The sequence below is a fragment of the Pangasianodon hypophthalmus genome, chromosome 11 (genome assembly GCF_027358585.1).
Source record: "Pangasianodon hypophthalmus isolate fPanHyp1 chromosome 11, fPanHyp1.pri, whole genome shotgun sequence".
NCBI lineage: Eukaryota > Metazoa > Chordata > Actinopteri > Siluriformes > Pangasiidae > Pangasianodon > Pangasianodon hypophthalmus.
In genome coordinates, this window is record NC_069720.1 from 19,606,525 (window position 1) to 19,618,680 (window position 12,156).

General features: G+C 39.6%; 1 protein-coding gene across 3 annotated transcripts in view; it reads left to right on the forward strand.

The window, feature by feature from the left end:
- Positions 1–12,156, forward strand: part of abca7 (ATP-binding cassette, sub-family A (ABC1), member 7) — a 30,010-nt gene that overhangs the window by 14,310 nt on the left and 3,544 nt on the right. For 2 of the 3 annotated variants that reach the window (XM_053237954.1, XM_026922544.3), the window contains exons 16-47: positions 212–433; positions 1,780–1,984; positions 2,106–2,219; positions 2,330–2,501; positions 2,603–2,734; positions 2,829–2,968; positions 3,076–3,213; positions 3,335–3,558; positions 3,645–3,702; positions 4,324–4,526; positions 4,762–4,846; positions 5,033–5,056; positions 5,182–5,327; positions 5,965–6,089; positions 6,166–6,258; positions 6,349–6,544; positions 6,660–6,754; positions 6,850–6,882; positions 6,971–7,076; positions 7,236–7,310; positions 7,394–7,563; positions 7,705–7,882; positions 7,995–8,110; positions 8,846–8,990; positions 9,139–9,262; positions 9,414–9,543; positions 9,637–9,760; positions 9,947–10,009; positions 10,753–10,859; positions 10,948–11,089; positions 11,252–11,386; positions 11,601–11,704. In XM_053237954.1, the coding sequence (XP_053093929.1) occupies positions 212–433; positions 1,780–1,984; positions 2,106–2,219; positions 2,330–2,501; positions 2,603–2,734; positions 2,829–2,968; positions 3,076–3,213; positions 3,335–3,558; positions 3,645–3,702; positions 4,324–4,526; positions 4,762–4,846; positions 5,033–5,056; positions 5,182–5,327; positions 5,965–6,089; positions 6,166–6,258; positions 6,349–6,544; positions 6,660–6,754; positions 6,850–6,882; positions 6,971–7,076; positions 7,236–7,310; positions 7,394–7,563; positions 7,705–7,882; positions 7,995–8,110; positions 8,846–8,990; positions 9,139–9,262; positions 9,414–9,543; positions 9,637–9,760; positions 9,947–10,009; positions 10,753–10,859; positions 10,948–11,089; positions 11,252–11,386; positions 11,601–11,704 (4,124 nt within the window). The remainder of the gene's footprint in view (positions 1–211; positions 434–1,779; positions 1,985–2,105; positions 2,220–2,329; positions 2,502–2,602; positions 2,735–2,828; positions 2,969–3,075; positions 3,214–3,334; positions 3,559–3,644; positions 3,703–4,323; positions 4,527–4,761; positions 4,847–5,032; positions 5,057–5,181; positions 5,328–5,964; positions 6,090–6,165; positions 6,259–6,348; positions 6,545–6,659; positions 6,755–6,849; positions 6,883–6,970; positions 7,077–7,235; positions 7,311–7,393; positions 7,564–7,704; positions 7,883–7,994; positions 8,111–8,845; positions 8,991–9,138; positions 9,263–9,413; positions 9,544–9,636; positions 9,761–9,946; positions 10,010–10,752; positions 10,860–10,947; positions 11,090–11,251; positions 11,387–11,600; positions 11,705–12,156) is intronic. The other variant, XM_053237955.1, reaches the window with a different exon arrangement.

Genomic DNA, 12,156 nt, shown 5'->3' on the forward strand with positions numbered 1-12,156 from the left:
TATTATAAGAACTCATTAAAAAAAATTTTAAATAAAAAAAAATAATAAATGCTTCGCAAACCCCTGGGTTTACTAACAGTTGTTAGTAATGGATTTTGGATTCTACTGTAAGTAATCTATGAACCTGTAGAACATGTAGAAAATTCTAACATGTTGTTGTCTCTCATAAGAAACAGTAGATTGAGCGGATTGATTGTTTTCTTCCCTTCAGTTGGGAGATATCTTGCCCTACAGCGACCCTGCGGTTATCTTCTTCTTCCTGGCCGCCTTTGCTACAGCCACAATCATGTTGTGCTTCCTCATCAGTACATTCTTCTCTCGTGCCAATCTGGCAGCAGCCTGTGGAGGACTCATCTACTTCTCTCTCTACCTGCCTTATGTGCTCTGTGTGGCCTGGAGGGAATATCTGACCAGCACACACAGAATCCTAGCAGTGAGTTTTTAAACTGAGTTACATGTCTTTTAGTTATAGAGGGATGACAAGAATCCATAAATTCATTCTGAAGATCTGTTTACTGTTACCAGATAAAGATAGTTTATGTGTTTTTTATAGTGTATAAATATAGAAAAATTTGGAATACTTATTGGAGAAACATGATGTGTACAGATGCTTCATTCAAAATTCCAACCTTTTTTGTGGCATAAAATGCTGAGCAGGCCATGTTGACCTCAGTGTTGGATGAACATGGCAAAAAAATCTAAATGACTTTGAAAGAGGGTTCATGAATGAGACATGGATACAGGAGTTTTGGTCACAAAGACCACACTTGCTGTGTTTCAATAGGAAGAATAACTAAAATGACATCTGGATTTAAAGCTACAGGAAATACACTGTTTGTCCACTTTATTAGGAACACCTGTACACCTGCACATTCATGCATTTATCCAATCAACCAATCCTGTGGCTGCAGTGCAGTGCATAATATCCTGCAGATACAGGCCAAGAGCTTCAGTTATTGTTCACATCAAACATCAGAATGAGGAAAAAATGTGATCTCAGTGACTTTGACTTTGCCATGTTTGTTGAGTTTGAGCAGCAAGCTGCTGCTCCCGTGGGATTTTTACACACAATAGTCTCTAGAGTTTACACAGAATGGTGGGAAAAACAAAAACCATCCAGTGAGCAGCAGTTCTGTGGGCAGAAACGCCTTTTTGATGAGAGGTCAGAGAAGAATGACCAGACTGGTTTGAGCTGATAAAAAGGCTATGATAACTCAAATAACCACTCTGTACAACCATGATGAGCAGAAAAGCATCTTAGAACACACAACATGCCGAACCTTGAGGCAGATGGCCTACAACAGCAGAAGACCACATCGGGTTCCCCTCATCTTAACCAAGAACAGGAATCCAAGGATACAGTGGGTACAGATTCACCAAAACTAGGTAATTGAAAAAAGAAAAGACCAATTGATGTTTTTCCAGTCTTCAGCTATCCAGTTTCAGTGACACTGTGCTGACTCTAGCCTCAGATTGCTGTTTTTGGCTGACAGGAGTGTAATCTGATGTGGTCTTCTGCTGGTACAGGCCATCCACTTGCAAAATTAATCTAACTACAAGGAAACATTTCTATTCTGATGGTAATGACTCTTTTCTAAGATGACAATGCTCCCATTCACAGGTGCCTTGCGATGGGATAACACTGTACAAAGACACTTTGTGTTGGTTTTTTCTTTCGTTTGTCACCCATCTGCATATAAGGCATAGCATTTATATTTGTTTTTTGTTGTGGGAAAAGGTAATTCAGATGTCTCTAGAATTGTTTTATTTGTCCTCTAGAGCTTCCTCTCTCCAGTAGCCTTTGGATTTGGCTGTGAGTACTTCTCTCAGTATGAAGAGCAAGGAGTGGGTATTCAGTGGTTCAATCTTCTGTCCAGTCCTACTGAAGGAGACAACTACAACTTTACTACCTCAATCATAATGCTGTATGTGGATGCCTTCATCTATGGAGTGGCCACCTGGTACATTGAAGCTGTGTTTCCAGGTCAGGCGTAGTTATACTGTTGGGATGATGTATGTACTATGATATAAGACTTTGTATGTATGTATGTATGTTTGTATGTATGTATGACTTTTCCTTGGTATGATTTGTTTCCTTTTTTCAGGGCAGTATGGAATTCCCAGGCCTTGGTATTTTATCTTCCAGTTAAATTACTGGGGAGGAGTACCGCTGGAGGCTGACATACCCATTCCTCCAGTACCATGTGATCAACCAGACGGTAAGATCACCTTATAAGCAACGTATGCTAAATTCAACTCAATTCTATTCAAAATCAACCCAAAATTTACACTTTGGGATAGCTTGTTGATTCTAACTGTTCTTTTACAGATAAAATTGAACCAGAACCTTCTCATCTCGTCCTTGGGGTAGCCATACATGACTTGGTGAAAATTTATAAAAAAGGGGCCAAGCTTGCTGTCAATCATCTGAACCTCAAGTTCTATGAGGGTCAGATCACGTCATTCCTGGGTCACAACGGAGCTGGCAAGACAACAACGATGTAAGAGGCAGAATTTTGAAGTTCATCAGATATTTTGTTTAGAATGTTGTTAGCATAAGATTTCTTATATACAGCCCCTTAGAACTAACTCCTCATGACAGGTCCATTCTGACTGGGCTGTTCCCCCCGACTGCTGGCACAGTTTACATAAAGGGCAGGGACATTCGCACAGACATGGACATCATCCGTAGAACTCTGGGAGTGTGTCCCCAACACAATGTTCTTTTCCCAATGTAAGACCTTAAATCTGAAAACTAAAATGCATTAGTATAAGTAAAAGTTATACATCGTGGTTTTAATGACTTTGCCATACTGTTTATTCTCTAGGCTCACTGTAGAAGAGCATGTATGGTTCTATGGCCGTCTTAAAGGCATGAGCAGTGCCGAGGTTAAAGAAGAGATGGCCTCCCTGCTGGAGGATGTGGGACTGTTACACAAACGACACGAGCAGACCAGGAACCTCTCAGGTGCTCTTATCATTAGAATTCACACCCTGTGTCAGAGTGCAAGAGAAGGCCATGTTTACTCAGTGACACTTGCCTCAGTCATTACTGCCCTCGTTTTCTTTTTCCAGGCGGCATGCAGAGGAAGCTCTCAGTAGCTATAGCCTTCATAGGAGGTTCTAAAGTTGTTGTCCTGGACGAGCCCACTGCTGGAGTGGACCCCTATTCGCGACGTGGGATATGGGACCTACTGCTCAAATACCGCAAAGGTTGTTCCATTTGAGTTGTGTTTCATTCCCTTAGAGTTACAGAATATACAGGAATAGATTGATAAGGAAATATAAAATGTAATAGCTAGTCCTTAACGTTAAGACTCTTTGTTATTTTCAGACCGTACCATTATTTTGTCTACACATTACATGGATGAGGCTGATCTCCTGGGCGACCGCATCGCCATCATCTCTCAGGGGAAGCTGTGCTGCTGCGGCTCGCCACTTTTCCTAAAAGCTCGTCTGGGCACAGGATATTACCTGACCATAGTGAAGAAGGAGCTCCCAAGTCTCACACCAAGCAGTACAAGTGCCGCCAATCTCTCAGCATCCACACTCATGAAGGTTTGCAGATTTCAGCTGAGAAAATCAGAGCTCTGTGATGTAGGTTTGATTATTGACTGATACCGTGTTGGTTATCTGTGTTTTAGGAGAGTGATTCTTCCATGAGTGATGACACTGGACTTGGAAATGAGCTCTATGGCTCAGGTGGGAACAGTGTTGTCTGTTTAGCATTCTGCTGGGACACAGGACTTTGTAATGATTGCCCTAGTAACTAGTAAACGTAAAGTCGACTACTGATCCAAAAGCCATTTCTAGATTTTGTGTGGGTTGAGAGATTTCACTTAATTACAAGTCAAAGGTCAGACAGACCCTTAGCCTACAGAAAGTAAGCAAAAGCAGAGAAAGAGAGCAAGAGAAGAATTTAATGTCTTACAATCTCTCCAATAAAATTTGTTAATGGCTAATCAACAAATTATCCGTTAACAAATTAGTGGCTATTCAAGGAGTGTTAAGCAAAATTACTTATCAGAATAAAAAAAAAGCCAAAAGCACAATCTTGATTTTTATGCCTCCGCCACTGACTCGCATCCCCACTGATGCTGCTTAAATTCTACATTAAGATGTGGCTGTTGCATGACAGGCAGAGGAGCCATTAAAGTTGCTCTTTAAGATAATCAAAGATATATTTTTGTAGTAGAGAAAAACTGCTGTCTTTGTCAGTTACTAGTAATGATTGAGTAGATGTGCAGTGCATTTTAACACTTTGAGCGCTACTTAATTTTTTTCCCCCATTTTTTTAACCCCATTTTATTTTCGCTCCTCCAGATGTGAGTGGCCTTGTGGCTCTTGCCCAACACCACATTGCTAGGGCTCAGCTGGTGGAAGATGTGGGCAGAGAAGCAGTGATCAACTTCCCCCATGCCGCCTCGGAAGATGGCACTCTCGCCCTTTTCTTGGCAGAGCTGGAGAAACGTCAGAGCGAGTTTGGCGTTGTCAGTTATGGACTCTCAGATACCACACTAGAGGAGGTGAGGAGGTTAATACAACTTAGGAACATGGTGCCTAAGTTAATTTATCATGAGATTGTGAAGGAACGTTGCCGCACAAATATAGCATTAGTTCTCATCTTGTAACCCAGTGGACTGTTTCTCATAATTTAATTGTGGTCCATTATCAGATTTTTCACCAGTCTCTGTTATAAAGAGATTAAACAGGATTAGTAAAAGAGAGGCATAGCATTGACCTCCACAATGCACATTTCAGATCTTTCTGAAGGTGGCTGAAGAGACAGGAGTAGATGCTGACCCAGAAGGAAGTGAGGGAGAACTGTCTGAGGACAGAGACACAGGTAAACTAAAGCCCTTTCTATTTCTATTTCTATTTTCATCATTGTATCAAGTGATGTAGCTCAGGCAAGGATTAGGGAAAAAATCCCTCCTTAGCAGCAACCAGTGTACGGCTAGGCAGTTTGTTATAGCTATCAGCAGAGATTGAATGCTATTTTTCATTTCTCCTCTTTTCTCAATGCTGTCAGAAAGGATACAACATTGTAAAACAGGTACAAACCAGGAAACCTCACAGCTACATCTGTGCCTGTTGATATAATTGCATTTAATTTGTCTGCAAAGTTTGTGATGCTGTAATGAGTAGCAATTAACGACAAGGCTCCTCTCTGGCACACAGATGCTAATGAAACGGACCCCCTAAGCAGTAATGTTCAGGGTGGCATGACCCTCACAGGCTGGGGGCTGACCTGGCAGCAGCTCCGCGCACTCTTTATCAAGAGGCTAAAGTACGCCCTCCGCAGCCGCCGAGGTTTCATAGCACAGGTACAGAGCTGTGTGGTGACACAGTTACAAAAACTCTCATTCATACTTTTCATACATTTTTCGAAGGGTTAGTTTGTAATTCATGAGTTACCATTTCCGGAAAATGGATGGAGCTGAGCAGCCCTATTCTGTCTAACACTAACACCCAGGGCAGGAAAAAATGATATAATTATTATGTAGGTCTTGAACCACTGGCTGCAAGAGCAACTGTAGAAAATATAATGATCTTAAACTTGTCTCCTATTTTTTAATAATTTCCGAGTTTAAACAAAAGTCATGTTTTGTTAGTAGTGTTTTTTTTTCCCTTAAAAGTAGGAGAAAGGCATTACTTTATAGGTGTGTACATGGCATGATACAAGTGGGGTTTAAACACGGGGGCATGACAAAAGGATAGAAAGGCTGCTGGAGTTGCTCTTTAAAAGCTGACATCCCTAATCTTTAATCGAATAGTTTTAAAATGAGGTACAACATTATAAAATTGCTTGCAAAATGTGATATTCTGATTTCAATTAGACATGTGTCTTTTTTATTTAAAGCTCTGAATTTTAAAGTAATTAAGTAATTTGTATTTTATATTATACACATCCCTAGTTTTCTGGAAGATGATCACTTTGCTTGGTTATTAAACATTTTTCAGATTGTGCTACCTGCAGTATTTGTCCTGGTGGCTCTGCTGTTCAGCCTCATTGTCCCTCCCTTTGGAAAGTATCCCCCTCTTGAGCTGCAGCCATGGATGTATGGCGAACAGTACACTTTCTTTAGGTACCCACAATGTCATAGTTAGACTGGCCTTTACTGATGTGCACCCAGGTCTTTCTCACACTTCTTTTCCTCACAGCAATGATGCCCCAGAGAACCCTGAAATCCAGAATCTCCTTGATGCTCTTCTGGATCCTCCTGGATTCGGGACCAAATGCATGGAGTCAGACATGTAGGACAGTTCCTTCTCTGCATGGATGGAGATATATTATCTGATGATATGATGAGGTTTGTGTAAAATGGTGTGATCCTGAATCCACAGGGAGCCCCAGTGTGAGGACAGTGAGGCGGGGACAGTGTTTCTGCGACCCCAGATTTCCTATACCACATGGCAGCTTTTTAACAAAGTCAACTGGACAGTTGAGCTCCCTTCTCCTGGCTGTGAATGCAGCACTGAGGATGTTCGCAGAATGCTACCTGAATGTCCACTGGGAGCAGGAGGCTTGCCTCCTCCCCAGGTTATTACACTACTACCATTCTTTACATCTTCATCTGTCCCAGCTCAGACCAAAATGAATATTAATTGCAAAATCATGTTTTATAAAACATTGTTTCTTCACTTGTTGGCCACAGATAAAAAGATTGACAGGTGACCTGCTGCAGAATCTGACTGGCCGTAATATTTCTGACTACCTCATCAAGACTTACCCGCAGATTCTGAAAAAAAGGTCTTATCTAAATTCAGATTAAATTTTTTATCTTACTGGAATTTTGTAATAGCCTTATATGTGCCTATTTTTATTTTATTTTTTTAATCATCTAGCTTGAAGACGAAAAAGTGGGTGAATGAGTTCAGGTGAGTCATTTCAGTGTTAGATTAAACACTTAATAAAGGATTCATGCATCAAGTAAATATCATCAGACTGAATTAACTGTGTCTACAGGTATGGAGGTTTCTCTCTGGGCAGTAAAAGCTCACAGGGTCAGACAGATATCCATCAGCTAGAGCAGTCTGTAATGGCTATAAGAACACGCTACAAAATAGCACAGGTATGCACACTAACATCAAAAGCAGATCGTACAATAAGATCGTACAATTTATTATTTCTGCAGTCTTTCACCTAGACATGTAATTGAAACTGGTGAAACCCAAGGCGATTATTACATTTCTATACTAGATATCTTTTTTCTTCCTTTGCTTTTTTACAGAACGGCTCACTGGATCAACTTTTGGACAGATTACCAGGCCTTCTTACTGGGCTTAGTAGTCAAAATAATGTTAAGGTGAGAGAAACAAAGTTTCTTTGCGCCCAATTTTCAGTAACATTTAGTACAACTAGCCATGAATCTGTGGTTCTGTTTCTTAGGTATGGTTTAATAATAAAGGTTGGCATGCCATGGTGTCATTTGTGAACATCATGAACAATGGACTGCTCCGTGCCAGTCTTCCTCCAGGACCAGACAGAAGGAAACATGGAATAACAGCCTATAATCATCCACTTAACCTCACCAAGGAGCAGCTCACCGAGTTTGCCTTGTACATTTTGTCAAGTGTCTGAGTTCTCTCATAGACTCACTTCAGTTGATTCCTGCAAAGTGATCCTTACTTCCCTGTGAATTAGTTACATATTTGCTTTTATTAGCCATTATCATGCTGTATGTCTTTTTCTCTCTCCAGAATGACCACCTCAGTGGATGTCTTGGTGTCCATATGTGTGATTTTTGCCATGTCCTTTGTACCAGCAAGTTTTGTACTGTTTCTGATCGAGGAGAGGGTCAGCAAGTCTAAGCACCTTCAGTTTGTTAGTGGGGTCAAACCCATTCTGTATTGGACTGCAAACTTTGTTTGGGACATGGTCAGTTTCTATCGAACATATCCTACAGTGGCTAATACAGTATAATAGAACTTGTCGAATGTATGTCAACATGTCAAATGCATCTTTTGTCTCATGTTTTCTTCTTGAACAGTTGAACTACACGGTTCCTGCTACCATGGTGGTCCTCATCTTCATAAGCTTCCAACAGCAGTCTTATGTCTCTGAAAAAAACCTTCCTGCGCTAGTGCTTCTTCTCTTGTTCTATGGGTAATGGCTAATAAAACTGAATGGTTTGATCATATAACAATCCTTGTGGCATTTGGGAGTAGTAAAAGCACTGTGATGGGACATTGTACCTATCTAATATTAACATCCAGAAATTATCACCCTGTAAGATGCAAAATGTGCTAATTATAGTTTATACTGCAGAACTGATGAATTTTCTATAGCAGCTGCAAGTTTTATAGTAATGGGATTCTTCTAATATGTTATCGTTTCTATAGTTAAAACTGGCACTTCACATAAACGTTAAATTTAGCATTTATGGAAGGAGTCTCCAGTGTCAGCGCTTTGTAATAGTCAGATGTAAAACTGTAACTTTAACTTTTCTGACACAAAGTCTTCGGGATGGTGGGCTATACAGTTTCTTGATAACAGGCTTTTTGTCTTCAAGCGAGAGAAAAAAAGAAGTGAGGGAATGACTGTTTATAGTTGTTAGAACATATGTAATAACAGTAACTTGTTTCACAGACGTTCCTCAACTTTAAATCCAACTATAAGCGAATAAAACGTACTAAGTATATTTCTTTAATTAATGAAAAGTTGCAATCATTGGCAAATTGCTGTGATATTAGAGGAATAGAACACCCCTGTCTGGTTGAATTGCACCAGCCCAGTTTTGAGTCTTTGCCTACAACAGCATGCCCAGTTGCGTTTTATTGCTTAAATAATAAATATAATAATATAGTAGTACTAATCTTTTGCGTTTCTCCCCTACTGTAGTTGGTCCATCACTCCTCTAATGTACCCTGCCTCGTTCGTGTTCTCTGTGCCCAGCACAGCCTATGTGGTGCTCACCTCCATCAACCTTTTCATCGGCATCAATGGCAGCATAGCCACCTTCGTCCTCGAGCTCTTTGTTGATGAAGTAATGAAAGTCATTTATTAGTTGCCTTTCTGTGCCACAGGTGTACATGGTAGAATGTAACTGATGAAAACAAAACAGCAGTTCATTCATCCAATACAGATGTAAAATGTATTGTCCACCATTTCATATTGCGTTGTTCTATTCTCAGCATTTAAATGAGGTCAACAGGATCCTCAAGAAGGTCTTTTTGATCTTTCCTCACTTCTGTCTGGGTCGAGGTCTTATTGACATGGCTAAAAACCAGGCAATGGCAGATGCTTTCCAGAGGCTTGGTAAATTCCTATTACAGCAACACCAGAGAACTGAATGAAATTGTTTTGAAATTATTTTCCTTGTATGGCCACATAAGTGGCCTTGACCTCTTTCAGTATCTTTCAGTATGTCAACAATAGATAAGTTTTCCTTTATTGTTTTTTTTCACAGGAAACACGCAGACACTGGAGCCACTGGCATGGGATTTTGTAGGGAAGAACTTGTTTGCTATGGCAGTCGAGGGCGTTGTCTTCTTCATTTTCACTGTACTGCTTCAGTACAAGTTCTTCATACACTTCAGGTATATGGGTTTTTTTTTATCTTTATTATCTTTATTGAAATACTGCTATGAATGGTTAAGTCAAGGTATTTCAAAAATCCATTTTGCTCCTAGAATGTGGTCTGATCCTGTCCTGCCACCACTGGGCCCAGAGGATGAGGACGTAGCAAATGAAAGAGAACGTGTGAAAAGCAACAAAACTCAGGACAATATTCTTATTGTCAGAGACCTGAGCAAGGTTTGTAAGATCCAAATGACAAAATCAGCATGAGTCTGCAGTGAACAAACAAGAATATTCAAATTAGCTAAATGATGATGTGAAGTACTAATTTATTTCATATCTAACTGTACAAAATCTACTTTTCTCAATAATGTAAAGTAACCAGTATTAAATCCAGTATTCCCTGTTCTCAAATCTCTACAGGTCTATAAGGCAGGCAAGAGGCCAGCAGTGAACCAGCTTTGTCTTGGCATTCCTCGGGGAGAGGTGCGAAGAAATTCAGTCAACATATGCATATTATACACTGCCGCTAAAAAAAATTGAGTATGCTTGATGCCTGACTGACAGACAGACAAACTAACAGACTGTCTGACTGATGGTGTAACTGATGCCTATTACTGAAATGAGCATGTATCAACATAAATCAACAAATCTGAGACTAGCAAGTCATAGCAAGTCAGTCCCCTTCCAAATTCCATTCATTTCACTCTATTATACTGTTATTCCCACCCCCTGTGCTAACATAGGCTTGTGGTTCTTACTCACAAGCACTTGTAGACAGATTATGGCAAGTGATTCAGCAAAAGAAATTAAATTGAAATATGGATATTTAATGAAAAATAAGCAGAAATATAAAAAGAAGCTTCTCAAGGTCCGCTGTTTTGTTATGGTTGTGAATGGTGATGTGAACAGTTCCTCAAGTGGACAGTCGACAGACTGCAGTTCAGCAAAAAAAACAGGCTTGCCTAATCTTGCTTTGTAATTACTTTTTCACCATGTACAAAATGGCAAATGTGAAACTCACTAATTATTATTCGCTCAATTATAAACATCTTGTACATTTAATGACTAAATGAACAGTTATATATTAGTTGTATATTACTGACTAAGTCACACTTTTAATTGATGAGAATTCCTTGTTTTCTGTTTGACATGGTCTTGTCAGTGTTTTGGTCACCCTTTACAATGATGGAAATATTCATTCTATTCTTATGCTTTTTTTATTACAGTGCTTTGGGCTTCTTGGGGTTAATGGGGCTGGGAAGACTTCCACTTTTCGCATGCTGACAGGAGACACCACCATTACCTATGGAGATGCTTTTCTCAACAATTACAGGTCTGTCACTCTTACACTGTCACTGATCATTATAACTGCTAATAATGACAATACAACATTTTGAAACTCTGTCTAACTGAACCCTCAGTGTGCTGAATGACATGGACAGAGTACATCAGCTAATGGGCTACTGTCCTCAGTTTGATGCCATCAATGACCTTTTGACTGGAAGAGAGCACCTAGAGTTCTATGCTCGATTGAGAGGAGTCCCTGAGCCATATGTAGCAAAGGTATTAGAAGTTATAGGTCTCATATGCTGAAATTAATTAAATTGAATATAGGCAGTCAGAATCCTGTAGATACACAGTACGTTTAGGTTTTCAAATGAATAAAAGAAGCCTCCAGCCTTTTGATGTCTCAGCCAACATTAATAATGGATCTTTGGCCAATAGGTCTCACAGTGGGGAGTAAAAAAACTGGGACTGACACAGTACGCTGAGCAAGAAGCAGGAGGATACAGTGGAGGCAATAAACGCAAACTCTCAACTGCCATTTCTCTTATCGGAGCACCACCAGTTGTTTTTCTGGTCAGCATTTATCACAAAAATGAAACACCTTTAAATAGTAATACACAATACAAACTGTCTTACTTGTCTACTATTTTATTAAACATGTTAGTTTCATACGTAGGCAGAAGTCAGTTGACTTTCTCAACTGTTCAATTAATTTTTAAAAACTTCCTGCTGTTTTGTCTAATACCTGAATAGGTCTCTGTGAAACTTGCCTGTTTTTAATTCTCAGGATGAGCCCACAACAGGAATGGATCCAAAGGCTAAGCGCTTCTTGTGGAACTGTATCCTCAGCGTCATCAAAGAAGGCCGAGCTGTTGTTCTCACATCCCACAGGTACAGGGCACAATTACAGCACTAAACTTTATGCCCACTTTAACACCATTATTGAAACATATTATTTGAAACATATTATTTTGAAATGGTTATCAAACCTAATACGCTAATCAAAAGCACAAGAACCCAGTCAACTACTCAGTAAAATGATGGATCTGATAGACTAGACTAAATAAACAGCTAATCTAAAAAACTAATGTTTGAAGAAAAATTTTGTTTGAATACAATTCTTCAAGTGACCGTATACGCAACATATGCACAAGCTGACGTCAGTTACTTTCCTGTCTTTTTAAGGCAATGACATAAAAATTTTACATTGATATGTACATAGCAAAACTTGCCAAAAAAAAAAATTCTGGGAAAATTGCAGTTTTGGGAAATATGTTTACATTCTGTCTGTTGACAATAGTAAGGTGGACAAGTGGTCTTACAGCAATATATGTAGAATAAAA